This window comes from Theropithecus gelada, chromosome 9, assembly GCF_003255815.1.
Source record: "Theropithecus gelada isolate Dixy chromosome 9, Tgel_1.0, whole genome shotgun sequence".
Classification (NCBI taxonomy): Eukaryota; Metazoa; Chordata; class Mammalia; order Primates; family Cercopithecidae; genus Theropithecus; species Theropithecus gelada.
This window is the reverse complement of record NC_037677.1, coordinates 100,381,027-100,407,799: the sequence shown is the minus strand read 5'-3', so window position 1 is coordinate 100,407,799 and position 26,773 is coordinate 100,381,027. Positions and strand designations below refer to the sequence as shown.

Sequence of the window (26,773 nt, the reverse complement as noted above, 5' to 3'; positions counted from 1 at the left end):
TTGCCAAAAACTGCTCTCTTTGTCCCAGATTTCGTTCTGAATTTGATCCCATAGTGGCCAAGGCACTTGGGGTACCACAGTTCTAGGCCATTTGGAGGATGACTCAAGAACAACTGAGGCTAGGGGTGTGGTTCAGCCGGGAAAAGGTTAAAGCCGGTTGCCTTCCTTCTCCTCCCCTCTTCTTCAGGGCCTCCTCGTATTTTGGATGGTCCTTGGAGTTTGTGTGAGAGAGAAAAGTGTCAGGCAGCTTTGGAGGGAATTTCAGAAACCTGTGAGTGGTCTCTGGCAAGGCTAGGGGATGGCTAGAGATCCCTAGGAGGAAACAGGGTGACCACAGCGAGGAGCCTGCCAAAAAACACCTCGAATCTAGGCAGACCTCCTTCTCTGCGGAGTGTCACCACCGGCGCCCTGGGCTGGTGCCAGGATTCCTCTGGCTGGCTGTCCCACACACAGATGTTTCTTTCACCACTCTCCATCCTCTGTACTGGCCAGATGTGTCTTCCTAGAATTCCACTTCTAGTGGAGCAGTGTTCCTCCTCTGCTCAGCAGCCTCAGGGGCTGCCTGTTGCCTGGAGGAGAAAGTCCGAGTTCTTCCTCTGTTTCAGATGACCCTAGCAGCCCTGCCCCTCACACTGCCCCATGTACATCCTCCCTGCCCCAGCACCAGGCTCCCAGAGCTCCCACAGCTCCCACACTTCCTAGGGATGAAAGGGAGGGAAGTTCACAAGCAGCCAGGGTGGCACACTAGGGTATCAGGAGGATGCTGGGGCGTAGCTCCCATCCATAGTAAGAAGCCAGCCCCTCATGGCGCCTCATGCCTGTAATCCTAGCACTTTGTGAGCTGAGGTGGGTGGATCACTTGAAGTCAGGGGTTCGAGACCAGCCTGGCCAACATGACGAAACCCCATCTCTACTAAAATACCGCAATTAGCTGGGCGTGGTGGCAGGTGCCTGTAATCCCAGCTACTCGGGAGGCTGAGGCAGAAGAATCACTTGAACCCAGGAGGTGGAGGTTGCAGTGAGCTGGGATTGTGTCACTACACTCCAGCCTGGGCGACAGAACAACTCTGTCTCAAAAACAAAAACATAGTAAGAAGCCATGCCTCAGATTCTGTGACTCCTGGGGAGACTCTATTCCTTCCTCCAGGAGCCAGGCTCAGAGCTGGCCACATGCAGAATCTCTGATCTGACTGCTTTCGTTACTAGCTCCCTAGGTGCTCTGCCACCCTGGCCTTATGCTCTTCCCTCTTGGCCAAGGGGAGCTGAAGTCACCTGAGCGATCTGCGTTGGGACGAAGCTCAACAGCCTTAGGATGAGAAACGGTGTGAAATTATAGGTTAAAAACCCAGAAGGCCTTACAGCCGTTGGCAGTTAGGGTTAGATGGGCCTGACAGATGGCCCTGAGCGGCTCCCTGAAAGCAGAAAGGGCTGGAGGAGGGCATCAGAGATCAGGGAAACACCACTGGAGTCTCTTTACCTTAAAACTGGTGACCCCATCCATCTAGCACTCACAGTAAGGCAAGTACACCTGCTCACCTGTATTCTCATTTCATCCACACAGTGCCATGGGGCGCTGTTTCTACTCCCACTTTACAGATGAGAAAATGGGGTCACAAAGAGATTAAGTGACTTGGCCAAGGTCATGTAGCTAGGAAAGAATAAGCTGGAGTTCTGACTTCAGCCCTCAAGCATTCCACTACTAACTAGACCACTAATAACGGTAAAACAGTGCCAAGAGAGGTGCCTCCTTCTGGGGGTTTCCTCTGCCTGGCCTGTGTTAAAGCACTCTACATATTCATTTTCCCTTTTTAACCTCAGCCACCGTGGAGGGGAAAAACAGGCATGGCCCCATTTTACAGATGAGTAGACTGAGGCTCAGAGAAGTTAAATGGGAATAATGACTTCTGGCATTTGGCAGCACTTGCTTGCATCTTCTCCTTGGATCCTCACAACACCTGTGGAGACAGGCAGGTCCAGCATTTCACAGATGAGGCTGTGGTTGCCCAGCAACTTCTTGCAGGCTAGAACTGGAATCTTCCTCTGTTGACTCCAACCTAGTGCTCTTTCTCTCCTGCACAAAGGCCATGGGTCAGCAGGTGGGGGTGTGTGGAATGAGCCCACTGGGGTAGGTTTGGGGACAGGCATGGGTAGCCAGCCTACTTGGGCACCTTTTGGGCATCAGAGAGGCTTTCTGTGGCTTGAGGATTTCCCCTGGGATTGCATCCTCCAGCACGTCTTTGCTTAATTCACCCTGTGTACATCTCACTGCAGGTGTTGGGCTGTCCTCCCAGGCCCAGCATGTTAAATGTCACATCAGCCCCCCACGCACGGAATGAGCTGCTGGGAAAGCCAGAGGCCTCCTCCCCAACCCTGGCCCACGCATGCCAGCTGGGCAACTCCCCTGGGGCCCGTAGGTGCCCAGAGCCAAGCTGGCCCAGGCCAAGACACCTCCCAGACCCGTCCGCCCCTCTCAGTCTCCCTGCTGCCTCCCTGACCTCAGGGTTGTAGTTTCCTAAGCACTTTCCTTGGCATGAGGGACACAGCCTGGTGTCATAACAAGAGTAATGGTGACAGGGATGATAAGAATAGCTGGTGTATATGGAGCACTTAGTGCCAGGCTCTGTGCTAATCACTTTACCTACATTATCTCATTTAATCCTCTCACCCACCTGACCAGTCAGGTTCTGTCCCTGTCCCCAGTTCGCAGATGAGAAAACTGATTTGAATGCAGAGCTGTCTAGCTATGCACCATTTATTTTTCTTCTTCACATTTTCTAAAATGTTGTGCAAGCACCACTGTGATTCAGGAAGAGACTCTTCATAGTATACGGGCAGGTATTTATCTTGTAATGGTTATGCTTCGTTTTAATGTGTGTTAATGGTATGGGTTGAAGTTTTTATGTGTTCCTCCCAAAATTCACATATTGAAGTCCTAGCCTCGGGTATGTGACCTTATTTGGTAACAGGGTCATCAAGATGTAATTAGTTGAGATCATGTGGGAGTAGGGTGGCTCCGTAATCTAACACGACTGGTGTCCCTGTTAAAGGGGGAAATTTAGACAGACACCCACACAGGGAGAACAGCATGTGGAGATGAAGGCAGAGATCAAGGTGATGCTTTTACAAACCAAGGAATGCCATAGATGACTTACATCCCTGAAGCGAGGGGACAGGCCTGGGACAGACCCTCCCTCACAGCCCTCAGAGGGAACCGACCTGCCCATACCTTCATACTGGACTTCTAGCCGCCAGGACTGTGAGACAATCAAACTCTTTAAGACACCTAGTTTGTGGTACTTTGTTACAGTGGCCCTAGCAAACTAAGTACAGTTAGAATACACACACACACACACACACACACGCACAAACACAATACCCTTTTTTTTTTTTTTTTTTTTTTTTTTTTCGAGACAGGGTCTAGCTCTGTCACCCAGGCTGGAGTGCAGTGGCATGATCATGGCTCACTGCAGCCTCAACCTCCTGGGTTCAAGTGATCCTCCCTCCCCAGTCTCCCAAGTAGCTGAGACCACAGGTGCACACCACCACATGCAGCTAATTTTTAAATCTATATATTTTGTAGAGGTGGAGTCTCACCATGTTGCCCAGGCTGGTCTGAAACTCCTGGGCTTAAGCGATCCTCCTGCCTTGGCCTCCCAGAGTGCTGGGATTACAGGCATGAGCCACGGTGTCCAGCCTATACACTTATCATTTGAAGACAGAGAAAGGGACCATGAGCCAAATAATATAGGCGGCCTCTTGAAGCTAAAAAAGGCAAGGAAACAGATGCTCCCCTAGAGCCCAGGAATGGAAATGGCTCTGCTTTCCCCAACCCAGACACTGGAAACAGCAGCTTAGTGAGTGTGTGTTATTATCAAGCGGGCATCTGAGACTCCCACCTGCCAGTCCCCATCCCAGAGACTCCAGCCACATGCAGTGCCGTCCTTGAGATGGGTTCTGAAAATGACTTCTCCATCTTGTCACACTGCTGGTGATGCTTTAGGGCGCCCTAATTCCCCCTGAGAGTGGCACATCAGGCATCTGCCCTCATCCAGTCCTGGTGCGAGCCGTGTGGTCATCCTCAGGTCGCTGGATCAGGGGCCTCCACCCCGGATCCCAGCACTTTCTCTGACACACGGCAGCATTTCATGGAATCCATGAGCAAGGCAAATCACTCCCATCCCGCTGCTTCCTGTAGCAATCCTGACAGTCCCACCTCCGAGCATGAGTCCCTGCCATTCCTCCCTCTGGAAGGCCTTCCTCCCGTTTCCCAGCTCTCTATTCAAGTCCTCGCTCTGATGTCTCTTCTGAGACATCCTTTTGCTCACTGCAGCCACACTGATGGTGTCCTTTCCTAAACTCCCATCGCCTGGCTTTTCATACCACTCAGCAGGTTGACACTCACCTAATGCTGCTAGGTAAGTCCGTTGTGCCCGTGTGGGTGTCCCAGCTCCCGTTCAGATCACGGACCATGACTGACCCTCCTGAATCTTGCTGATGTGGTAAAGGCCTGGTTGGGAAGGGACCTGAAGTAGTGAAGGCTCGCATGTTTTCCAGAAAATGGTTGAGGAAGACTTCTTTGACTTGTTAAGGAACTTTGGAACCTGGAATGGGCTCCCTCTCAAAGTCGGGGTGTGTTCTGGCACCGTGCTTCCTCAGCATGGCATGAGCCACGTCCCAGCTAAATGCATCTCAACTCCTTGCCAGGGTGGACAGGTCCTCTCTGTCTCCTCTCTCCCTCTCCCTGGCTGTTCCTTCAGGCCTATCTGGGGGGCCACTAGTATGGAAACGGCAGAAGAGTCACTTAACTTGAATATAGATCATTAGAAATGATCCAATCTGCATAACACTCCAGGCAACCAGCTGGGACACCGCAAGGGCTGCGTTTTAGGAGCAAGGACCTAAGTAAGACCCTAAAGTAAGGCCTACTGTAAACTCACCCTAATGAAACCCAAGAATAAGTCCTAACAATATCCACAGAGGAGACAAAATTTGGAGGTTGAGTCACATCAAGTTAGAGGTACTTGGAAAATCCCTAGGACTTTCCATAGATCCACCCTAAGAAAGCGGAAAACCCTGCCTACATAAGTTTAAGGTGATTAACCAGTACTTGAATTGGCTCCTAGAACAAAAATCAATGCTTTTCAGAGAAAAATAACAGAATCCAGAGTCTCTACAACCTATTAGCCACAATGACAAGTCTAAAATGAAACATTACTAAGTGGTCAAAGAAATAAGAAAATATGACCCATAGGTATAAAAAGTACTAGAAACTAACACAGAGATGGCCCAGATGTTGAAAGACTTTAAGGCAGTTAAATAACTAAGGGAAAATATGGATTTAATGAGTAAGCAGATAGCAGAGAAATGGAAACTATAAAAAATAGAGTCAAATAGAACTTTTGAAACTTAAAAGTGTGATAATTGAAATGAAAATTTCACTGGATGAGCTTACCACCAGTATGGAAATGGCAGAAGGATCACTTAACTTGAATATAGATCATTAGAAATGATCCAATCCGCATAACCGAGAAAAAAGAATGAAGAAACACACACAGAGTTCCAGAAACATGTAGTACAATATGCAGTCTTCTGACTTACGTGTTTTAATAGTCCCAGAAATAGAAGAAAATTATAAAGGAGTAGAAACAAAACTTTTTTTTTAAATGGCCACAAATTTTCTAAGTATTATGAAAATTACCAACTTACAGATTCAAGAAGCCCTGTGAACTCCCAAAGAGAATAAATATAAAGAAAATGGCTGGGCATGATGGTTCATGCCTGTAATCCCAGTACTTTGGGAGGCCAGGACAGGAGGACCACTTGATGCCAGGAGTTCAAGATCAGCCAGGACAACATAGTGAAATCCTATCTCTACAGGAAAAAAAAAAGACAATTAGCTGAGTGGTGCACACCTGTAATCCCAGCTACTCAGGAGACAGAAGTGGGAGGATCATTTGAGCCCAGAAAGTCAAGGCTGCAGTGAGCTGGGATTGTGCCACTGTGCTCCAGCCTGGAAAACAAAAGCTTGACCCTGTCTCAAAAAAAGAAAAGAAGGCTGGGCGCAGTGGCTCACACCTGTAATCCCAGCACTTTGGGAGGCTGAGGCAGGCAGATCACTTGAGCTCAGGAATTCGAGACCAGCCTGACCAACATGGCAAAACCCCATCTCTATTAAAAATACAAAATATTAGCCAGGCATAGTGGCACACACCTGTAATCCCAGCTACTCAAGAGGCTGAGGCAGGAGAATCGCTTGAACCGGGGAGGAGGGGGTTGCAGTGAGCCGAGATTGCACCACTGCACTGCAGCCTGGGCAACAGAGCGAGACTCTGTCTCAAAAAAAATAAAGAAAAGAAAAGAAAAACCACACTTATCATTATTGTCCCTCTCTTTTTCTGTGATGTTCACTGATGTGTCCCCTGCATGTAACACAGGGACTGCTTAGTCCTCAGCTAAGTAGAATGAACAAATGAATTCTGAGGTTTCCCGCAATCTGGCATGGTCCCCACAGAGACTGGGTGGCCTTGTCTCTTTCTCTCTTTTTTTTTTTTTTTTTTTTTTTTGAGACAGAGTTTCACTCTTGTCGCACAGGTTGCAGTGCAATCGTGAGATCTCAGCTCACCGCAACTTCCGCCCGCTGGGCTCAAGCGATTCTCCTGCCTCAGCCTCCTGAGTAGCTGGGATTATAGGCGCCCGCCACCACGTCCAGCTAATTTTTGTATTTTCAGTAGAGATAGGGTTTCACCATGTGGTCAGGCTGGTCTTGAACCCCCGACCTCAGGTGATCCTCCCGCCTCGGCCTTCGAAAGTGCCAGGATTACAGGCCTGACCCACCGCGCCCGGCTGTCCTTGTCTCTTTTTAAGGGGAATTTCTGGGTCAGGAAAGCCACCAGCTTTTTGTAGTAATGCACCCTTTTTTCTTGAGCTAGACAGAAAGGGCAGAAGGTGAAGGTTTGAGGATTTGGGCCTGAAAGCTTGAGTCGCTGGGAACTCCACCCTCTGGGAGGGGCGAGGAGCCGGCCTCTTGGGTTACAGATGTGCCCCAGCTGGGCTCGTCCGTCCTCCCCTCTCCCCTCCGTGGATTGCCGCGTAGCCCTACCCTGGGAGAGCTGCTGAATCAGCTTTCCCTGGCTGGAGCCAGCGCGTGGAGCCCAGCTGTCCCCTATCTCTCACAGGATCCACCCTTTAGATAAACTGCCTGGCCTCCTCCACACACTGCGAGGTTCTGATGTGGTTGCGAGGGTCTCCATTAGCCAAACGCCTCTCACTCCAGCCAGGACCCTTGCGATGGGCCCTGCTTTTCCTCCAGCCTGAGTTAGGCCGGTGCTGGAGTGACAGGAGACTCCACTTCCTGCCTGCAAAGGTGGTCCCGCAGAACTCTCTGCTGGGCGGGGCCTTCCTGCCTCACCGCCCCCACGCCCAGGCTTCCTCCTTCCTCCCAGAGGGCGGGGCAGCAGGTTCAGGAGACAGCCCCGCTCAGCCCCGATTGTTTTATCTGTGGAAACCAGCCCTGCAAATTGGGTACTGACCAGGCTTCAGAGCCCGCTTTGCAGCCTGCCTGGCCCTCTGGGAGGGGTGACATTTTCACTGTCTCTCACCGCCCGCCCGTCTGACGTACTGAGGACCAAGATGCTGAACTGCGCCCCTTTGCCAGCTACAAGCGTCACACAGAGTGAACTCTTACTTGGTTTGCTGTGGAGTCTGAGCCCAGAGATTTGCTTTCGTTGAAAGTTGACCTGTGGGCAGAAAAAGTGTCCCTGGCAGCTGGTTAGCTGTGCTTCCGTTTTCCGTGGCCAGTGGTCCATGGGGGTGGGGGATGACTGACGGGGAGAGCAGCTCCGGGGCTCTGCTGGCTTAGCCTGGTGGTGGGATTAGGTGACAGGTGTGGCTGGGCTCAGCACCTGAGATCCCGCCCATAACTGCTGAATCAGAACCTGCCAAGAGCTGCGGATGCATGTTGAAGGTTGTGAAGCCTGGCTCCTTGATGTGAAGGCTGCAGGGTGTGTGTGTTATTTTGACGGAGACTCGCTCTGTCGCCCAGGTTGGAGTGCAGTGGCGCCATCTTGGCTCACTGCAGCCTCCTCCCAGGTTCAAGCGATTCTCCTGCCTCAGCTGGGACTACAGATGTGCACCACCATGCCCAGCTAATTATTGTGTTTTTGTTGTTGTTGTTTTAGTAGAGATGGGGTTTCTCAGGCTGGTCTGCGAACTCCTGGCCTCAAGCAATCCTCCTGCCTTGTCCTCCTAAAGTGCTGGGATTACAGGCATGAACTGCTGCACCTGGCCGCAAGGCTACAGTTTAACTTATTTCTAGCACCTAAGGCAGAGCCTGACATGGAGAAGGCATACAGTAACTGTTCTTGGAGGAAAGGAATGAATGCATGAGTCCTGCCTGCCCCTGCCTACTCCCCACAGCACCACATTCCCTCTGCACTGTGAGAATCTCAGTCTCTTAGGTCTGAAAGAGATGGAGGAGTCGGAGAACATGCATGTCAGAGCTGGGGAAAAAATGTCAAGTTTTTGTAGCCTAACTCCCTCAAGCCCCAGAGAGTCATAGCAACTTGGGTGAGGTCTCACCACCTGTGGTGGAACAGCTGGTCGCCTTGTTTCGGGAGACAGGTGGTTGAGATCAGGACAAAGTGTTCCATACCTGGGTGTGTGTTGCTGGGCCCACCTCTCTCCTCAGACATCTCTGTACCTCTTCATCAGAAACCTATGGAGCCATTTCTCCGAGGCCCCAATAACATGTTAGTTATCCATTTATGAATTCTCATTCTTCTTATGGAAAAGATTTAAGGTACTTATAAATATGCATAGAATACAACAAGATAAAAAGTAAAAAGGAATACGTTGGTATTAAGGAAGTGTGCGGATGTGTGAACAAGGGTATTCACTATAGTGCTTTGTATAGTAGTGAAAAATCAGAAACAGCCTAAATATCCAACAGTAGGAGAGTGGGTAAATACATTATGGCTCATCCAGAACTGAAATTCTGTGTACCAATTGAGAATGCTGACGTGGCCCAGGCACTGTGGCTCACGCCTATAATGTCAGTGCTTTGGGAGGTCGAGTTAGGAGGATCTCTTGAAGCCAGGATCTTGAGACTAGCCTCACAGTGAGATCCCATCTTTACAAAAAAATGTTTTAAACTAGCTGGGCATTGTGGCACACACCTAGTCCTAATTACACCAGAGGCAGAAGTGGGAGGATCACTTGAGCCCAGGAGTTTGAGGCTGCAGCAAGCTATGATTGCACACTGTACGCCAGCCTGGGCAACAGAGTGAGACCTGGTCTCTTAAGAAAAAAGAACATGGATATGAAAGTATTCATTGACATGGAAAAAATGTTCATTATGTAGTGTAAAAGTATTGATGGGTTCATTTTATTTACGTGGATGGAAGAATGCCTAGCAAAGATAGGTATCCCAAAATATTAATGTCAGGGAGAGAGATTATGAGTGATTTTTATTCTCTTTTTGACCACCCACTGCTAAAACTTCTAGTTTTTTTCCCTTAGCGAACATGAATTACTTATGTAATAGTGTTAGTATAGAAATGAAATTTACAGAAACAGAATATGGGTGAGGAAAATGGGAAAAGGAGAAAGTAGGAGTCCTAATCTATATATAATTTGTTTGAAAATGTATTAATTTTTAAAATCCTTTGCTGAGTGTTAAGATGTAGGAAAGAAAAAAAATCCTGTTTTTAGTGTTATGGCCCAGTTGCTGTTTTTACACATAGCAGGCAATTATTAAATATTTGAGAGTTTGACTTAAAACATTGAGAACTCATGTGGCCAGGTGTCGTGGCTCACACCGGTAATCCCAGCACTTTGGGAGCCTGAGGCAGGCGGATCACTTGAGGCCAGGAGTTCAAGACCAGCGTGGCCAAGATAATGAAGCCCCATCTCTACTAAAAATACAAATGTTAGCCAGGCGTGGTGGCACACGCCTGTAATCTCAGCTATGAGAATCACTTGATCCCGAGAGGCGGAGGTTGCAGTGAGCTGAGATCGTGCCACTGCACTCCAGCCTGGGTGACAGAGCAAGAGTCTGTCTCAAAAAAAAAAAGAAAAGAAAAATTCATGAGCCAGCTTTTGTTAAATATCCATCTGTATTCAGGGAAGTGAAAGTTAATCATGCTGCAGTCTTTGTCTTGTTTTGAATGGAATCACCAGTGACCTGCCCTTCCTTATGTGGGATCTAAATAACCTGGGTATATTGGGTAATGATTATGCAAGAGACAATCCTAAAATTGTGTGTTAGAGCTGGATGGGTGGACGAACGGATGGATGGATGGAAATAAATGCACACACACACACACACACACACACAATCTAGCCTAGCTTTGTTCCCCCCAAGTCTCATGTTGAAATTTGATACCTAGTGTTGGAGGTGGGCCTAATGAGAGGTGTTGGGGTCGCAGGGGGGCTGATCCTTCATGAATAGTTGGTCCTGTTCTCATGGTAATGAATGAGTCCCATGAGAGCCGGTTGTTTAAAAGAGCCTGGCACCTCCCCCTTGCCCTCTGCTTCCTGTCTCGCTCTGTGATCTCTGCACATGCCCCCTCCCCTTCCATGCCGTGAGTGGAAGCAGCCTGAGGCTTCACCAGATGCCCAGTAGATTGTGAGCCAAGCTAAATAAGCTTCTTTTCTTGATAAATTACCCAGCCTTGGGTCTTTCTTTATAGCAACACTAAACAGGCAAAGACAAACCGCTTTTCACCACCTCCAACGCTAACACCTTGGTCCAAGTCGCCTTCAGTAGGATCCTAACTGGTCTCCCTGCTTCCACCCTGTGGTCCATTCCCTACGCCATAGCTAAAGCTGTCTTTTCTAAGTGTGAAGCAGATCATCTGCCTCTGCACAGAACCCTCCAGGACTTCCTCTTCCATCACGATAAGCCCTGAGTCTTCACCGCAGCCTCAACAGACCCTCTGTGCTCTGGCCCATCCTGCCTCTCGGATCTCATTGCCTGTCCCTCTGCTCCTGGCTAACACCACTCCGGCCACATTGGCCTTGCCAGGCTCTTTTTGCACGTCCTGCTTCCCTGCCTGAAAGGTTCTCCCTCTCCAGTGTAGCTTGCTTCCTCGCCCCCTGCAGGTCTCTGCAGAATTGCTAGCTGGGGTCAGGCCTTCCTTGCCACCCTATATAAAATGACAACTCCTGCTCTGTTCCAGTGCTGTATCCTACTCGATTTTCCTCCGCAGCACTGATCTGATCTTCCCTGGCACATGACATATTTATTTGTTTGCTGTTTGTCTCCCTCCACTAGAGTGTAAACTCCCTGAGGGCAGGAACTTTGTCTATTTTCTTTACTGCCCTTTCCTTAGTGCCCAGTGCTGTAAAGTGAATGCTCAATATATATTTGAAGGACTGATTGGACTTCAAAGATCATGTGACTGATCCTTCTCATTCTACCAAGGAGGGGCCTGAGGCCTAACCTTGAGAGGCTCCTTTCCTTGCCTGAGGTCACACAGCTGGGCAGCAGGACTAGATCATGACTCCCCTCCTGCCTACGCCTCAGAAAGGGGATCAGCCACACACAAAGGGACCCTGGCCTCATCCATCCTGTCTTCTGTGTGTTTTTCCAGTTTACATAGAATTTTAGCCCAGAATAGCAAAGAAAAAACAGTTTTTCCTCCAGAATCATGGAAACTCTTCCAGTGGGTCTGTCCCTGGAAAAACAGCAGCGATCTCAGGGTGGGAAGGTAGGAAGTGGAGGAGTGGTCTTCCGGCAGCGGGGGCAATGGGATGGATTTGGTTTTGCAATTAAAGTAACAGCTGGGTCTGTTTCCACAGCATGGTTCTGGAAGGTGGGTGGTCTGTCTAAAGTATCAGATGGGGCCGTCCCCCATCCTGGCCCAAGAGGGTTTGGGATGGCCAGTGGCTGAAGGATTCACCCCACAGACGAAGTATGAAAGAAACCAGGCCCAAAGGAGCCTCTGGAAACCCTACAGGCAGCCTGGCCTGAAAGCCTCTAGTCCCTACCCCAGCCTTGCTTGGGGTCATCTCCTGACACCTTCCCCTGCACTCCTACCCGCTCGCTGAGATTGATCAGATGCCCTCTTCAATGCAGAGAGAGCTTTGGCCTCCTCCCTCTCATGCCCCATGTGGTTTGTTAATCATCTGTGAAATGAGGGATCTCAGGCATCACTCATCCGTATGAGGACACTGGGGCCCTGGAGAAGTGGAGTGGAGTGGGGAAGGGTTGATGAGGAATGTTCTGGTCTTCTGAATCCTGTCCCTCTGTCTGTCTGGCTTCTCAGATGCAGCTTTTGGATAAGTTTCCCATTGAAGGTGGCCAGAAGGACCCCAAGCAAAGGATCATCCCCTTCCTCCCAGGTAAGCATTGGGTGGCTCCACCCAGGGATAAGGATACCGGGAAAGGACCGGTCCTTCCCTTAGGCTGAGAAGAGGCTACTAAGTGGCAAATTCTGGGGGAGGCATGCCTGGGAATCTGCATACGAACAATTCCCCCAGGGGATTTGGAAGCTCCAGACTGTGAAGGCCACTGTCCTCCAAGTGGCTTCTCCCACCACTGCAAGACCGTCTCTGCTGGCTCCTGGCCTGTAGCTTCTGAGGAGTTTCTCAGGCTCCTGGACTTTGGTTTCCTTTTCATAAAAAGCACAGAGAGACCAAGTTCTCCTGTGAACGGATGAAGAGCTGCAGGCTGAGCTGTTTGTACTGACTCCCATTCTAATCATGGATAACCTTAAATTGAGCACGCTCCCTGATCTGATCTCCTCCAGTCCTCATGTCACCTTATATGGAAGAGGCGGCTTACACCATTCTGGAGTGTGTTTAAGGCAATCAATTACATTATGTAATTTACAGGCAAACTTCTCAGGTGTATCGGAACCTGTTATTTTGATGATGTCTTAAGTGTGTATAGAGATTTATAGCCATGGAGTGCTTTTTTATTTGTTATCATATGCACATCTCCATACCGAGGTGTGTAGTATAATCTCCCCTAATGGGTGAAGATGTTGGGGTTCAGACAGGCTAAAGAACTGTCTGTAAAAGTGGCAGAGCTGAGGCATAAACTCGGGCCTCCTGGTCCATGTCTGGCTCTGCCCTGTGCCAGGTGAGCGATGCTGTCCCCTGGCTTTCCAGAACCCCTACCGTTTGCCAGAAGAGCTCCGTTCACAGTGGGCTTCCCCCCGGGCTCAGGCTGGCCCTGGACCTGCACAGGTCGGGACCACAGTGATCAGTCAGACCTTGGCAAGAAGCAGGGCCTGCATCTTGCTAACCCCTGGCACACTGCCAGCCCACAGCCAGTGCCTACTTGCTGACTTGAAAACAAATGTAGGGGCACCTCCCTCAGAGAGTGACTCCTCTCTGAAAGGCATTTCTCCTGCATTCCTCCATCCTCAAAAGCAGCGAAAGATGTGAGTCCCTATGACCTCCTGTCCTTGGAGTCCTATGCTATAGCTGGAGATAATTAGTTTAGTTACAAGGAAGAACTTCTAAATCCCACAGTTTGGGCAAGACTGGAACTTGTCAGTGAGGATGTCCACCCAAGACTGGAACTAGTCAGTGAGGGTGTCCACCCAAGACTGGAACTAGTCAGCCCCTGGCCTCCCTCCACGGAGGCACAGGATTGCTTCTCCATCCCTGGCCTAGGAGTTCATATGGGGTGACTTGCGTACCTTGTGTGGCTTTGCACTGGGTCTTGAATGGAATGTCCAGCATCCAGGTTGGTGACAACCTTAGATGGTGCTCCAGTACAGTCTGGAAGCTCAGTGCCAGGGTCTGGTAGCCCAGCTGGGACGCTGTGGGCACAAGCGTCCTAGAGGCAACCTGAGGCCACAGCGTGGTAGCCTGGCCTTGGGGCATGAAGGTCACCAGTTTGCTCCAGAAGAATGGGCTTCTCCCACTTCTTCCTCAGATAGCACTCCAGAGAAAGTTCACCCCAGTACCATTCCATCAGTGGCTGTTTACCGGGGCTCAGCCTGTCAGAGCTCATGGGGCTAGTGAATTAAAGGGAGATCTGATTTGTTTTCTTCATCTATGGAACCCTCAGGCTAGTGGGAGAGAAGATCTGCTCCATCATCCCAGGACCATTTAAGGCAGGATGTGACTCTACCACTGTGCAATTTGAGGGTGACTGGAGAAGGAGCTCAGAGAACAGCGACCTCATTGTGAGCTAAGGAAGTCAGCAGAGACCTCCTGAACAAGGGGGGGCCTGGAGCTAGCCCCCACAGGATGGATAGGTTTGGAGGGTGGAACGCAGGGCAAGGGCTTGTGTACTGCGGCTACCTTAGCCCCTTGTCTCGGGAGTCAGACTGCCCGGGTTCACCCTGGAAACCCTGGCTCTGCTGGTTACTGGTTGCATGAACTTCTCTGTGCTTCAGTTTCCTCATCTGGAAAATGGGGATGATGATAGAATGTACTTCGTGGGGCTGTTTCAAAGATAAAATAAATGAGTGTATCTCAGGTGCTTAGAACTATGGCAGCTCCTAGTGGGGGCCAAATAAATGTTAGTCCTTATAATTACTAATGTTCCATGCATGCCTAGCATTTTATACCACACGTTTACATATATAATCTGATTTGATCCTCCCAACAAGGTGATCATCCCCATTTTACTAACTAGGAAGCTGCGGCCAAGGGAGGCTAATAGACTTGCACACGCCTACACAGCCAGGAAGTACAGCCCACACCAAAGCTGTCATTCCTGACTCCTAGGCCAGGCTCCCTTTCATATCCGCTGCCCAGGAACCAAGAACACAGCAGCTGCCAGGGGACTGAGTACCTCTCTGAACTTCAGTTTCTACTTGCAGGATTGCAGTGAGGATTAAAAGAATTTACGCAAAACACTTTGCACAATGTCTGTCTTACAGTAAATAATAAATGGTAGCTGTTAATCAAGAAAGTCACCTGCCCCCACACCACCACCTACTGGGAAAAGTCAAGCATGGGGACACCTTCCAGCTCCTGTGCAAATGTGACCGTGCATAGCGGGTGATATTGTCAGGAGGAATGAGGTTGACTTGCCCCCACCCTGTGCCCTTCTTTTTCCTGGCTTGGCTTCTTTTCTTGCCTTCCTCCAGCAGGGTTCCCTCTTAGACCCTTCTCTTCAGCTCACTCGTTCTCCAGGACTTCAAAATACACATTGCTGGCCATTTGGAATCCTACCCTGGGGTTCCCAAGCCCTGTCCCTGGCCTTCCTCCTGCTCACTAGAAACTACCTTAACCCTGTTATGTTCTGCTCACTCCTTAGCTCAGACATGAAGGAGAAAGATGGAGGAAAAATAACCCAACACAATCAGAACCTGGCCAGGGCAAGCTGAGTGGGTGTGAGGATTCCCCATCCACCCCCACTGCCCTGGGTGAGAGAACCCGTAAGGGCTCTCTCATTCCATTGAGTGGCCAAGGTAATTACTCACCAGCACAGAGTAATTGATATTTTTCTTGCAATTAAACCATTTAATTTATTATTATTTTAATGATTACAAATAAGATAGTCCCAAGGCTTTCAGAGCGCTATCTTCCTTTAATTATGATCTAACAAGTTTGGCTATTTAGTTTCCTAACACAGCATTTTCTTAAACTTTTTATTTTGAAATAAATGCACAGGAGGAGAGGGTGTCAGAGAAGGGCAGTGATGAACATTGCCTATCTTAGGTCAAGTTCCTCAAATGCAGAGCCTGAGATGAGGATTCGCATGCATGTGGCTTTTGAGGGTATGCTGTCACGTGAACTTCCTGTGGCAGGGAAGGAAACAGGATGGGGCAGAGGAGGAAGTGAGGCAGAGATGTGTGTTCAGCTAAGCCCAACCTCCGCCTGATCCCACGGGGAGCTCTGGTGGGTGAATGGCACCACAGAACTGTTCCATCTTAGGGGACAGCTTTTATAGCCACCCCCCCCAATCAGTCACCCGTTGTCTGTGGGCTGCCTCCTCCTCCAAAGGGTGTAGAGCATGGGCAGGATGGCTCTGATGGCCGGGGGCATGCATCTGAAGAAGGGGGCAACTGGGAGCCCCTAGCAGCAGCCCACACTCACAACACTGAGGGGAGGAGCCTCAGCTGGTACAGGGGCTTGGGGCAGTATCTGCTATACACGCTAACACCAGCTCAAGGCTCTGCTTCTGCTTCCCTGCCTCTAGGGAGGGTGTCTGAAGCTACCTGCTGATTCCCCCAGGCTCACCCCCAGCAGCAGTGACTCAGCAGAACCCCAGAGAACTTAACAGTCTTTCAACCCCAGGGAGGGTTAGCAGCCAGCCTTGGGAATAGCCTTGCCAGCCCTTTGCCTCACCTGAAATTTCAGAGCAAGGAAATCCCAAGGGGTGGAAGCAGAAGGCACCCATTATTTCCAGAAGGGTCTCAATTTTAGCTCCAGAGATGCTGGGATGTGATAAGCATTTCTGCTGCCCAAGTGTGGAGTCTGGGGGATATGCTTAGAGTGTTAGGCCAGCTGATTTGCTTTGGCCCATGTGGCTGCAGGCTGATGGCTGACGGCTCATAGAAATTCGACTGACTGGTGGAGCTGACAGAGAAAGCAGTGGAATTAGAGAAGAAAGGAACCCATGGCTTGGTTACATGCTTGCCCATTGATACCAGTCGAATCCTGGCAGAAAATCTCACACATGGGCTATAAGTCTTGGGACCTAGGACACAGGCTTGTGATATGTCTGGGTGGTGTAATGGTCAGAGTTCAGGGTCAGCCTGTAGATTTGAAAAGTGGGGAGTGCCTGGGGCTCCTGTGGTCAAAGGCAGAAGCTCCATCCCTGGAGAAGCTGACCCAGACAGTGCCCATTGGCTCTTGGGGGACAGATGGAGTGTCGTGCAGTGGTGCTGTGGTTGGGGGTAAGGATTGGGGGTCTGTGAGTAGGGCCAACAAGATGGTAGAGTGGGGAGCCAGGACACTGCTGGCCCAGGGGGCTGACATTGGCATATCCATCAAATCCTATAGAAAATTTTGTAGGGGAGCTGCCCGTAAGAGAGCCCCCGAATTGTTTCACCAGGGCTAGAACCTACTTTCTAGACCCTGGAAGTGAAAATCCACTGTGCCTGGGACCACCAGCCTTTATGAAGTCTGTGGAGCCTTGGGAGGGCAAGGAGAAGCTATGGAACCATGTAGGACTGGCAGTTCTCCAGCAAGACATCCTGGGAAAGAAAACCCAGACGTTTCATGGGCAGAAAGGGGCAGAGAGTTACTCCAGAGCCCAGACACCCTGAAGAGTGATGGTGGAGGCAAGGGGTAGAGAGAAGGGAAGGGAGCTCCTCCAGGCCTATGCCTGCAAACCCCATATTATGTGAGACTGGGGAGACACACCCGTCTCTTTTGCTGGCTTTTGCAGCCTTCCTTTGAGACAAGGCCCTTATCTGCTTCCGTCATGTTTCTATCATGAGACTGGATGGGGGGTACTTTGTTAAGACTTGTTGGGCGCAGTGGCTCACACCTGCAGTCCCAGCACTTTGGGAGGCTGAGATGGGTGGATCACTTGAGGCCAGGAGTTCCAGACCAGCCCGGACAACATGGTGAAACCCCCATCTCTGCTGAAAATACAACCCAAAAGTTAGCCAGGCATAGTGGCACACGCCTGTAGTCCCAGCTACTTGGGAGACTGAGGTGGGAGAATTGCTTGAACCTGGGAGGCAGAGGTTACAGTGAGCCAAGATTGTGCCACTGCACTACAGCCTGGGTGACAGAGCAAGACTGTCTCAAAAAAAAAAAAAAAAGACGTATTGATTGATTGCTCCTAGTGTGTGCCTAGCATTATCCTAGCCACTCTGCATACCTTCCCTCCAGTCTCACTGCAGGTGGCTTTATCCCCATTTTAGAGAGAAGTCAAATCACTCTCCACCATCACTTAGCCATACGGTGGCAGAGCCGCGATTCTTCCTATGGGGCCGTATGTCTTTCCTTGGGAAAGAAGAAATTGCCACAACAGCCTCAACTAGACTCTGTCTTTGTCCCTCTCTTCTTGCCTGCACACCTCCCAGGTTAGGGATCTGAGAGGTTCTGCCTGAGACAGAGCACCGGCCAGTCCAGTCCCTCCCTCAGGCTGTCATTGCTACCTCATGTTTCAGGAGTGCCCTGTGTGGGCAGCAGGGGGCTGGAACCTCACAGGGACTCAGGGGACCTGTAAGGGCTCTCTCATTCCATTGAGTGGCCGAGGTAATTACTCACCAGCACAGAGTAATTGGTATTTTTCTTGCAATTAAACCATTTAATTTATTATTATTTTAATGATCACAAATAAGATAGTCCCAAGGCTTTCAGAGCGCTATCTTCCTTTAATTATGATCTAACAAGTTTGGCTATTCAGTTTCCTAACACAGCATTTTCTTAAACTTTTTATTTTGAAATAATTAGAGACTCACAAGAGGTTGCAAAAATACTAGGCACTCTACATTCCCCCCCTCCAATTCCACCACTGTACTGCAGGGTAGCTGGCATTATTCCCATTTTAAGGAGAGGTCAAATCACTTTCCATCATCACATCACTTCCCCCCAATGGTAACATCTGATGTAACCGCAGTACGTTATCAAAACCAGGAAATTAATATTGGCATAACTCAACTAACTAGACCACAGACCTGAGTAATTGATTTTTATTTTATGGAGGTGGAGAGTGCTGTTAAACAAGCATGCCAGCTGGTCTTTAGAAAGGAGGCAGTGGTTTGATAATAGTCCCAGAGAAACTCCACTCCTAGGCCCGACCTCTCAGCATTCCCATCCTCAACAAAAAGGCATATTCCAGAAACCTGTGCAAATTCAGCTCTTTGGAACAAATCACATGATCTTTTAGGTGTCCAAAGTGTTATTCTATTCAAAAGAGGCATATAATAAATCCTGTTGCAAAGCAAGGAACTTTTTAAAGAAAATATCCTTTTAAGTATTCTTGGCTGGGCATGGTGGCTCATGCCTGTATTCCCAGCAACTCAATAGGCTGAAACGGGAGGATCAGTTGAGAATAAGTTAGAGACCACCCTGGGCAACATAGCAAGACCCTGTCTCTAAAACAAACAAATAGAAAACATATTTTTACTTCAGCTCTCTTTTGATTAAAAAAAAAAGTATTCATCTTTTCCTCGTTACATATATATATTTATTTTATATACATATATTGTTTTGTATATTTTAAATATTTTATATACATGTATATATTTTTAAATATATATATATTTTGAGATAGGGTCTCGCTCTGTTGCCCAGGCTGGAGTACAGTAGTACAGTCACAGCTCACTGCAGCCTCCACCTCAGAGGCTCAATCTGTCCTCCTGCCTCAGCCTCCCAAGTAGCTGAGACTACAGCTGCATGCCACCATGCCTGGCTAATCTTTGTATTTTTTTGTAGAGATGGGGTTTTATCATGTTGCTTAGGCTGGCCTCGAACTCCTGGACTCAAGTGATCCACCTGTCTTGGCTTCCCAAAGTGTTGGGATTACAGGTGTGAGCCACTGCACCTGGCCTGATTTACATATATTTTTATACTTTGGGACTTCTCCTGTTCCTCCAAGTTCCATAGGTTTGACAAGACGGGCTCAGATGAATGCCTGCATATGCAGTGAGTGAGTTACTTTATAGGAGGGGAGCCCACATCTTTTAATAATGGATGGTAAACAAACCTGCCCTTTTGCCCCGAAGATAGACACTATCCTTAGTCCAAGGCTATATGCAAACCTGCCGTATGCCCCAGAGCAAGGCACTACCTCTGTCTTCTAAGGCTGTTTGCTATGCAAGCACCTTTGAAAAGATCATCCAAAACAAAAAGCAGTTAGTGCCTTGTTTACAAGACATGTGCAACAACAGGAGGCCCAGGGAGAATTGACTCAGAAGTATGCCTTAGCTTTCTGAAGTCTCTTGCTTTTTGGAGAGGTGGGCAGAAATCAAGTTCCTTAGGACATTGGGCCAAGCGTGGTGGGGTCATCAGCCTCTCAGGGCAGCCTACTGTTTACTTGGAATTTTCTGCCTTGTTTTAGAAGATGATTGTGGAAAATCCATCTCCTGTTTCCCATCCTGGGATTGGAGTAGATTTCCTGTGTATCCCGAGTTTGCTGGCCTGAGGAGACTCCCTGAGAGGAAATGGTCATTACGACATGAAGTAGAGTGTGTAGCTGCTGATGTAAAAAGCAAACAACTGCAGCCAGGGACTGAGGGACTTCAGAAGCCAGGCAGTGGAGCAAAAAGAGCTACACTCCCTCTACAGAGGCTGTGCGAGGTCCTCTCCCACTAGCAAGCCATCTGTTTCTCTGTGCTGGCTGGCACTGGGCCTCTGGGCTTCCAGAAAGTCCTTCATCCTAATAGCTGAGTTAGACCCATGCATCACTATCCATATCCCCAGGTTGATGAGTCATGGAGAAGTGAGATTGCTTAGGGAGAAAAGTGAATCTATAACCATAATCAAGGCAGGCGCTGCCAGCCTGCAGACAGCCTTGTGACCTTACGAGCTTAGAGGTATATTTTTAGATGGCAGACATGCTTGGTTCTTTTGTACTGACTCGCCAGTTTATGTAATGGCCCCGTAATGAAGAGGCAGTTTGGAGCTACAGGGCAGAGGGTGCTGCGTGAATTGCAAGCATGTTCTCCAGGGCCTTCCTCTCCCAGCCCCAGAGCCCTGTGCAGCAGATCCGGTATTTGTTCCAGCATAGAAGGAAGCAGGGGGAAGGGATGTCTTTAGCTAGAGCTGGTCCTGGGCCCCCTCCCTGGGCTGTAGGTGTCTGTGTGTGTCTCCACCAGGCGCCAGCGGAGAAAGCCCTTCCTGAAGGGCCCCACATGCTATGACGGAGGTCGTGGCTCAGAGATTTCACCAGACTGCAGCCCCCAAGGGAGGGAGGTTGAGAAGTTTCTGGGCCCCTAGGTGACCTGGGATGTCAGTAAAAGACAAACTATGTGATGGAGAGAGAAAAGGTCCGTTGGTAATTCTGGGGTTTAGAAAAGGTCAACAAGATTATAGGCCTGAGAGGCACCATATGCCATCTTAAACGCAGTTTTCCTCCAACCTCCACTGGAGGTACTTTGTCTTCTCTTGCCGTAATTACTGCTTCCCATCCCCAAAAATCAGTCTCCCACTCTGTAATCTGGACGGGCAGTTCTCAGGGCCTGCTGTCAGCAGATGATTCTGAACACAGCGTGGAATAGCTACATTCATTCCTTTCTATCAGATATTTATTGAACACATACTGTGTGCCAGCTGTGGCCACTGGTGATATGACTGAGAACAAAGTAGGCCCAGTTGTGGTTCTCAGGAAGTTTGCCTTCCAGTGTGGGAGTTAGAAAGAAGAGCAATTTCCAAGAGTGATGAGTGCCAGAAGTAAGAATCACCAGGTCATGTGGCAGGTGCTACCGCTGAAGACATCTGAGATTAAGTGATCACGAAGGGCTCCTTTGCAGAGGTGACATCTCCACTGAGTAGGTTGGGATCATCAAGGCCCAGGGGTGCCAGGCTTGGGGGACAGCAAGAGCAATAACCTTCGTGGGACCACTGGTGTATGTTTGAAGAACAGTAAGAAGTGTTTGGAACAGTGAGAAGTGCTGAGTCACCCAGAGAGAGCTAGGCAGACAGGACTTGTGGAGCCAAGACACTCCAGAGTAGCTCCACCTGTGTGTTTGTGAGCTGTGCCATGTGGCCCAGTCATATGGACTCCAGGCTCTGTTGCCTCATCTGTCAAATGGGTTGATCATGGTTTGGGGTGATGTTGCAAGCAGTTAATGCACAGAAAGCGCTATGTGGGGTGCAACGGGAGAGGACTGGTGCCGCAAACCTGTCTGTGCTCGTGGTGGCTTTGCCGCAGGATACAGCTGTGGGATTTCCTTTGCTCTGCCCTCTGGTTGCCCTCCCCACTCTTTGCTGAGTCAGCTCTTCCCACCACAGCCCAGGCCACAGCCCAGACACAGCCTCACTTCCTGCAGTTCTTTCCTGGCCTGTGGTAACTTGCAAAGTAGCAAGGAGCTTGTTTCTTTTTTTTTTTTTTTTTTTTGAGATGGAGTCTTGCTCTGTCGCCCAGGCTGGAGTGCAGTGGCCGGATCTCAGCTCACTGCAAGCTCTGCCTCCTGGGTTTACACCATTCTCCTGCCTCAGCCTCCCGAGTAGCTGGGACTACAGGCGCCCGCCACCTCGCCTGGCTAGTTTTTTGTATTTTTCAGTAGAGACGGGGTTTCACCGTATTAGCCAGGATGGTCTCGATCTCCTGACCTCGCGATCCGCCGGACTCGGCCTCCCAAAGTGCTGGGATTACAGGCTTGAGCCACCGTGCCCGGCCGGAACTTGTTTCTAAAGAGCAGATGACCCAGATGGCTGATCTGGAATGAAAGGTGGGGACCCGACCTCTGATCACGTGGCAGTGTCTGGAAGTCACTACCTTCCAGACTCTCAGCTGCAGACCCTCCAGGTCTTGCGGGGAGTAACAAGCTTTGCAGGGGTCAGCCACGCAAAGGCTTTTTTTACTTTTGAAATGTGGATTGGTCTCCCAAGCCCTTCCCTCATGACATCCCCACATTTCAAGGCCAGGAAAAGAGCCCGGCCACCTTATTACAACTTGCTGTGTGCCTTCCCAATCATTTTAGAAGGGAATCAGCTCCTACCCCAAACCCTGCATCCTGGATGGATTGTATCCTAGGTATCTTCCCCAGGAACTTTCTGATCTGGGCAGAAAAGCCTGTTTCTTTTCATGGTCTCATTCGGTCTGTGTCATCTAAGGTGTGGAAAATGCACCCGGGCCTGGGTCTCCAGAGTCCTGGATTCTAGTTCACCCCATGCTAATCACCACGGCACAAAATTGAAGAAGTTAAATTTGAGCAATCAGGGATCACCTTGCTTGTTGGCAAAGTCACCAGAAAGTGACAGGCATGATTTCAGGGCTCAGTGACACTCCTGTCCTTTCCCCTCTAATCCCTCCCCCTGGAAATACATCCTTTCCTTACCTGATGCCTAAATGTCCTTTTACAAGATCGGATCCTTTCCCTCCATGCTGAGAGAGCACAGTTATACCCTGGTGTCCCCAGGGATGGTGCTTCCAGCCAACTTATACTCCAGCGTAGATGGCTGACTGGACGGTTACTGAGACCAGGCTTGATAGAGGTGAGAGGGCAAGTGGGCAGCTGAGGCTGGAGACAGAAGAAGGTGCTAGGCCTCAAAGCCCTGTGTGGAGTCTGGAGAAGGGGCTGCTGGGAGCTTGCATGGAGCAGAGGAGACCAGCTGGGGTCCTGCAGAGACAGGTGAGAGGGCAAAGGTGACTCGGCCTAGGCAGGACCCTGGGTGGAGGGAAGTAGACAGGTCTGTCTTAGAAGAACAGCCAAGAGGCCATGCTGATGGATTGGGGGTGGTGGGGTGGGGTCGAGAATGACTGCCCGCAGCTCTGCCTGGGCAGCCCTGGCCAAGATGGCAGAAGGAGCTTTTCACAGCACCACCACTCCCCACTCCTGCCTGTGGGCTGCATCCGTGGAGGTGAAGGGAAAGGACTTCCTCCCTCCTCCCTGAGGTGGCTGAGGCCTTTGGAGCATATGAAAGGTGCTTTGTGGTGGGCAGCCTCCCTCCGCAGGAGCCTCTGGGCACTGGGCACTCTGGTTTCCGGGTCCAGGTTTCACTGGGGGGTCAGGAGGGGCAGCAGAGGGTGGTGGTGGAGGGGAACACTGAGGCGCATTGAGAGGGAACTCCGCCCCCCCGCCCCATAACTTCTTAGGAGGTGAGGGGCACTGGAGGAGATAAATCCCCACAGTGTCCCTGGCCTAATCCCCCACACTGCCCTCCAGGGTCACCCCAACTGGACCCAGGCCCAGAGACAAAGCCCCAAGCCAGAGCTCTTCCCTGGCCGGGACTGAGCTGGCTCTAGGCATCACCTGTGTGAACTGATGTATCATTCATCTAGAGCTGCCTGGCACCCAGCAGTCCCATCGTTCTGGGCCCTGAAAATATCTCCTCCCCCTTCACCTCCACAGTTCCCAGGACTGATGTCCACTGAGGAGGCCCCAGGATGCCAGGCTGCCTGGCCTCCAGACCACAGTCGGCCCCAGGGAACTGGCATGGCCTGAAGATGGGGCCTGTTCATCTGAACGTACCTTCAGAAGGAAAGGGAGGAGGCAAATGTGGAGGGTGGGGGTTGGCTGGCAGCCTTGCCTTTCTCTACCTGTCAGGGACAGGGTGGCCTGGCGACACCCCTACAGACTTCAACTGTCAAGATCGAAGCTCATGTGAAGGAAAGGGGCTAGGTTTCTGTTTCTCCTCAGGCCCAAACAGGAGAAGCCAGATTTTGCCTTAGTGGAGGACACATTTGGGTGGATCTCAGAGAGAACTTCCAGGGACAGGAAGAACTTCTTAGGGGGCAGGGGGTGGGTTTTGAGCACTGGCTTTGGGCTCCTGCACATCTGGGTTCATACGTGGGTTTTCTACTTGGTACTACTTGCCTGAACCAAAACTGCTGTTTTCCATGGCTGAGATGGGTAACTGTTGTACTTCCACTCTGGAGGACTTAGAGCCAGACAAACCTAGGGTTCAAATCCCAACTCAGCAGGCTCGGTACGCTGTCTCACACCTGTAGTCCCAGCTACTCAGGAGGCCAAGGCAGGAGGATTGCTCGAGCTCAAGAGTTCGAGACCAGCCTGGGCAACATAGTGAGACCCTGTTTCAAAAAATAAAAATTAAAAGAAATCCCAACTCAGCCTCTTCCTAGTTATGTGACTCTGGGCCAGTTTTAATCAGTTTAATTCTGAACTTCCATCACAATCCCCATCTCTGAAATCCCTCCCAGGGTTATTGAGAGCATCAAATGAAATGTCATCTGAAAAGCACAAAGTAAGCCCTCAGCACACGATTGTTATTTGGTGATTTTTAGTATCAGGTCCCTAACAAAATTGTGAGCTGTCTCTGGGATGGTTTGAATGCAGCCTCCTAGAATCCCTTCCAAGAGTGAGGTCTCTTCTCAGGGGTGCGGTCCCACAACCTTGTGTGTTTTAAGGATTGCTGTTTGAAATGTGGTCCTCAGATCAGCAGCGTGGGCATCATCTGGGAGCTTGTTGGAAATGCAGACACTTGGTCTCCCCCAAGACCTGTAAGTCACCGTCTGCATTTTAACGTGCACAGGTGATTTGTATGCACCGTAAAGTTGGAGAAGCAATGTTTTAAGGTCCATCAGAGCCCTTCTACGGGAGGTCTGCCGTGTTTTGAGGGCTCTCTTGGTGCTTGGTTACGTTCAGTTCATTCACGTAATGCAAACAACTGAGCCTGCAATGAATCCATTTCTGACTCAAAGTAGGGGTGCATGGGGAGACGAGGATTTACAGAGGTAACTTGGTGAGGGCTGGTTTCTTGGCTTCACATCTTTACATACACCTGAGCTGCCCGCCTGTTTCTGATATTCTGTGGGAGGGAGTGTAACAGTCCTCTCTCCCCATCACTAGCCCAACCAGGAGGATGCTGAGGCCCCAACCACACGCCCTCATCAGATATAGATCAGAACATTCTCTCTCCCCTCCCTTCCAAGATGGGGTGAAGTTTTGGGCCAAGGAGATTGCTCAGGTTTTTATTTCAGAAGTTCCCTGATTGGAGATGCAAGACTGGCTCATGAACTCTCTGTGGTTTTGAAGATAGTGTGGCATGAGAACGTCTAAAGCCTATGTCCAGAGTGATGTCGTACTATTAGGAGGGAAAACAGGCTCTTGTAAGGAGTCTCTGGAAAAAGTTAAGTCAACAGAATAAAGTGAAGCCAGGCATGGCTGCACACTCCTGTAGTCCCAGCTACTGAGGTGAGAGGATCACTGGAGCCCAGGAGTTCGAGGTTACAGCAAGCTATGATCATGCCACTGTACTCCATCCTGGGTGACAGAGTGCAACCCTGTCTCTAAACAAAATTTGTTTTAATTTCAAAAAAGAAAAAAAAAGTGAAATTTGAAAGGAGCATATTTTGCTCTTCTATATAAAATAACCATTGCAGACTTAAGCTTCAAAAGGAGCCAGGGAGGAGAGTTAAGCTGAGTGAGTGACTGGTCATTTGGTGGCCAGGTAATTCTTCTCTGATTGGCACATTTTTTACTCTTGGCCTCTTGTTTCTGATCTGAAAGACAAATTAACCAGTTTAATAGTTGATAGTTGGTGAAGATGGCTTAAGTAAGACCTATGTGGTCTTGCTTACCAGAAAAACTTGCTGGTGAAAGACAGAGGATAGAACAGCTGTTCACAATATGAGCCCAGTGGTCCAGAGATAACAATTCATTGAATTGGCTGTAGGGAAAAAGTTGCAAACAGCTTTCTAGGAACTTTGTGTGAGGCCTGGAACTTTAACAAATTAAACTATCATAAATGAGAGAGAATGTCTGCTTAAGGATTATGGCTACTATTTATTAATCATATACTTCTGCCAGATACTGTGCAAAGGATTCATGTGCTTATGTTATCTCATTTAATGACAACTCTACTTGGCACTTGAAAACTCACAGGCTAGAAGGGGTGCATGACTTACCCAAGGCCACTCAGCTACTAAGAGGCAGAACTGGGATTCAAACCCAGTTCCCTCCACTTCCAAGTCCAAGCTCTTGATAACTATTTTTTTTTTTTTTTTTTTTGAGATGGGTCTCGCTCAGTCGCCCAGGCTGGAGTGCAGTAGGACAATCTCGATGCACTGCAACCTGTGCCTCCTGGGTTCAAGCAATTCTCCTGCCTCAGCCTCTCAAGTAGTTGGGATTACAGGCACCCAACACTATGCCTGGATAATTTTTTTTTCTTTTTTTTCTTTTTTTTTTTGGTAGAGACAGGGTTTCACCATATTGGCCAGGCTGGTCTCAAACTCTTGACCTCAAGCAATCTGTCCACCTCGGCCTCCCAGAGTGCTGGG

The 26,773-nt window shown here is 49.6% G+C and overlaps 1 protein-coding gene across 2 annotated transcripts in view; it reads left to right on the top strand.

Moving 5' to 3' along the window:
* The window catches only part of SH3PXD2A (SH3 and PX domains 2A), a 255,758-nt gene that overhangs the window by 74,059 nt on the left and 154,926 nt on the right, over positions 1 to 26,773 (top strand). For both annotated transcript variants that reach the window (XM_025395727.1, XM_025395726.1), the window contains exon 3: positions 12,267 to 12,342. In XM_025395727.1, coding sequence (XP_025251512.1) covers positions 12,267 to 12,342 — 76 coding nt within the window. The remainder of the gene's footprint in view (positions 1 to 12,266; positions 12,343 to 26,773) is intronic.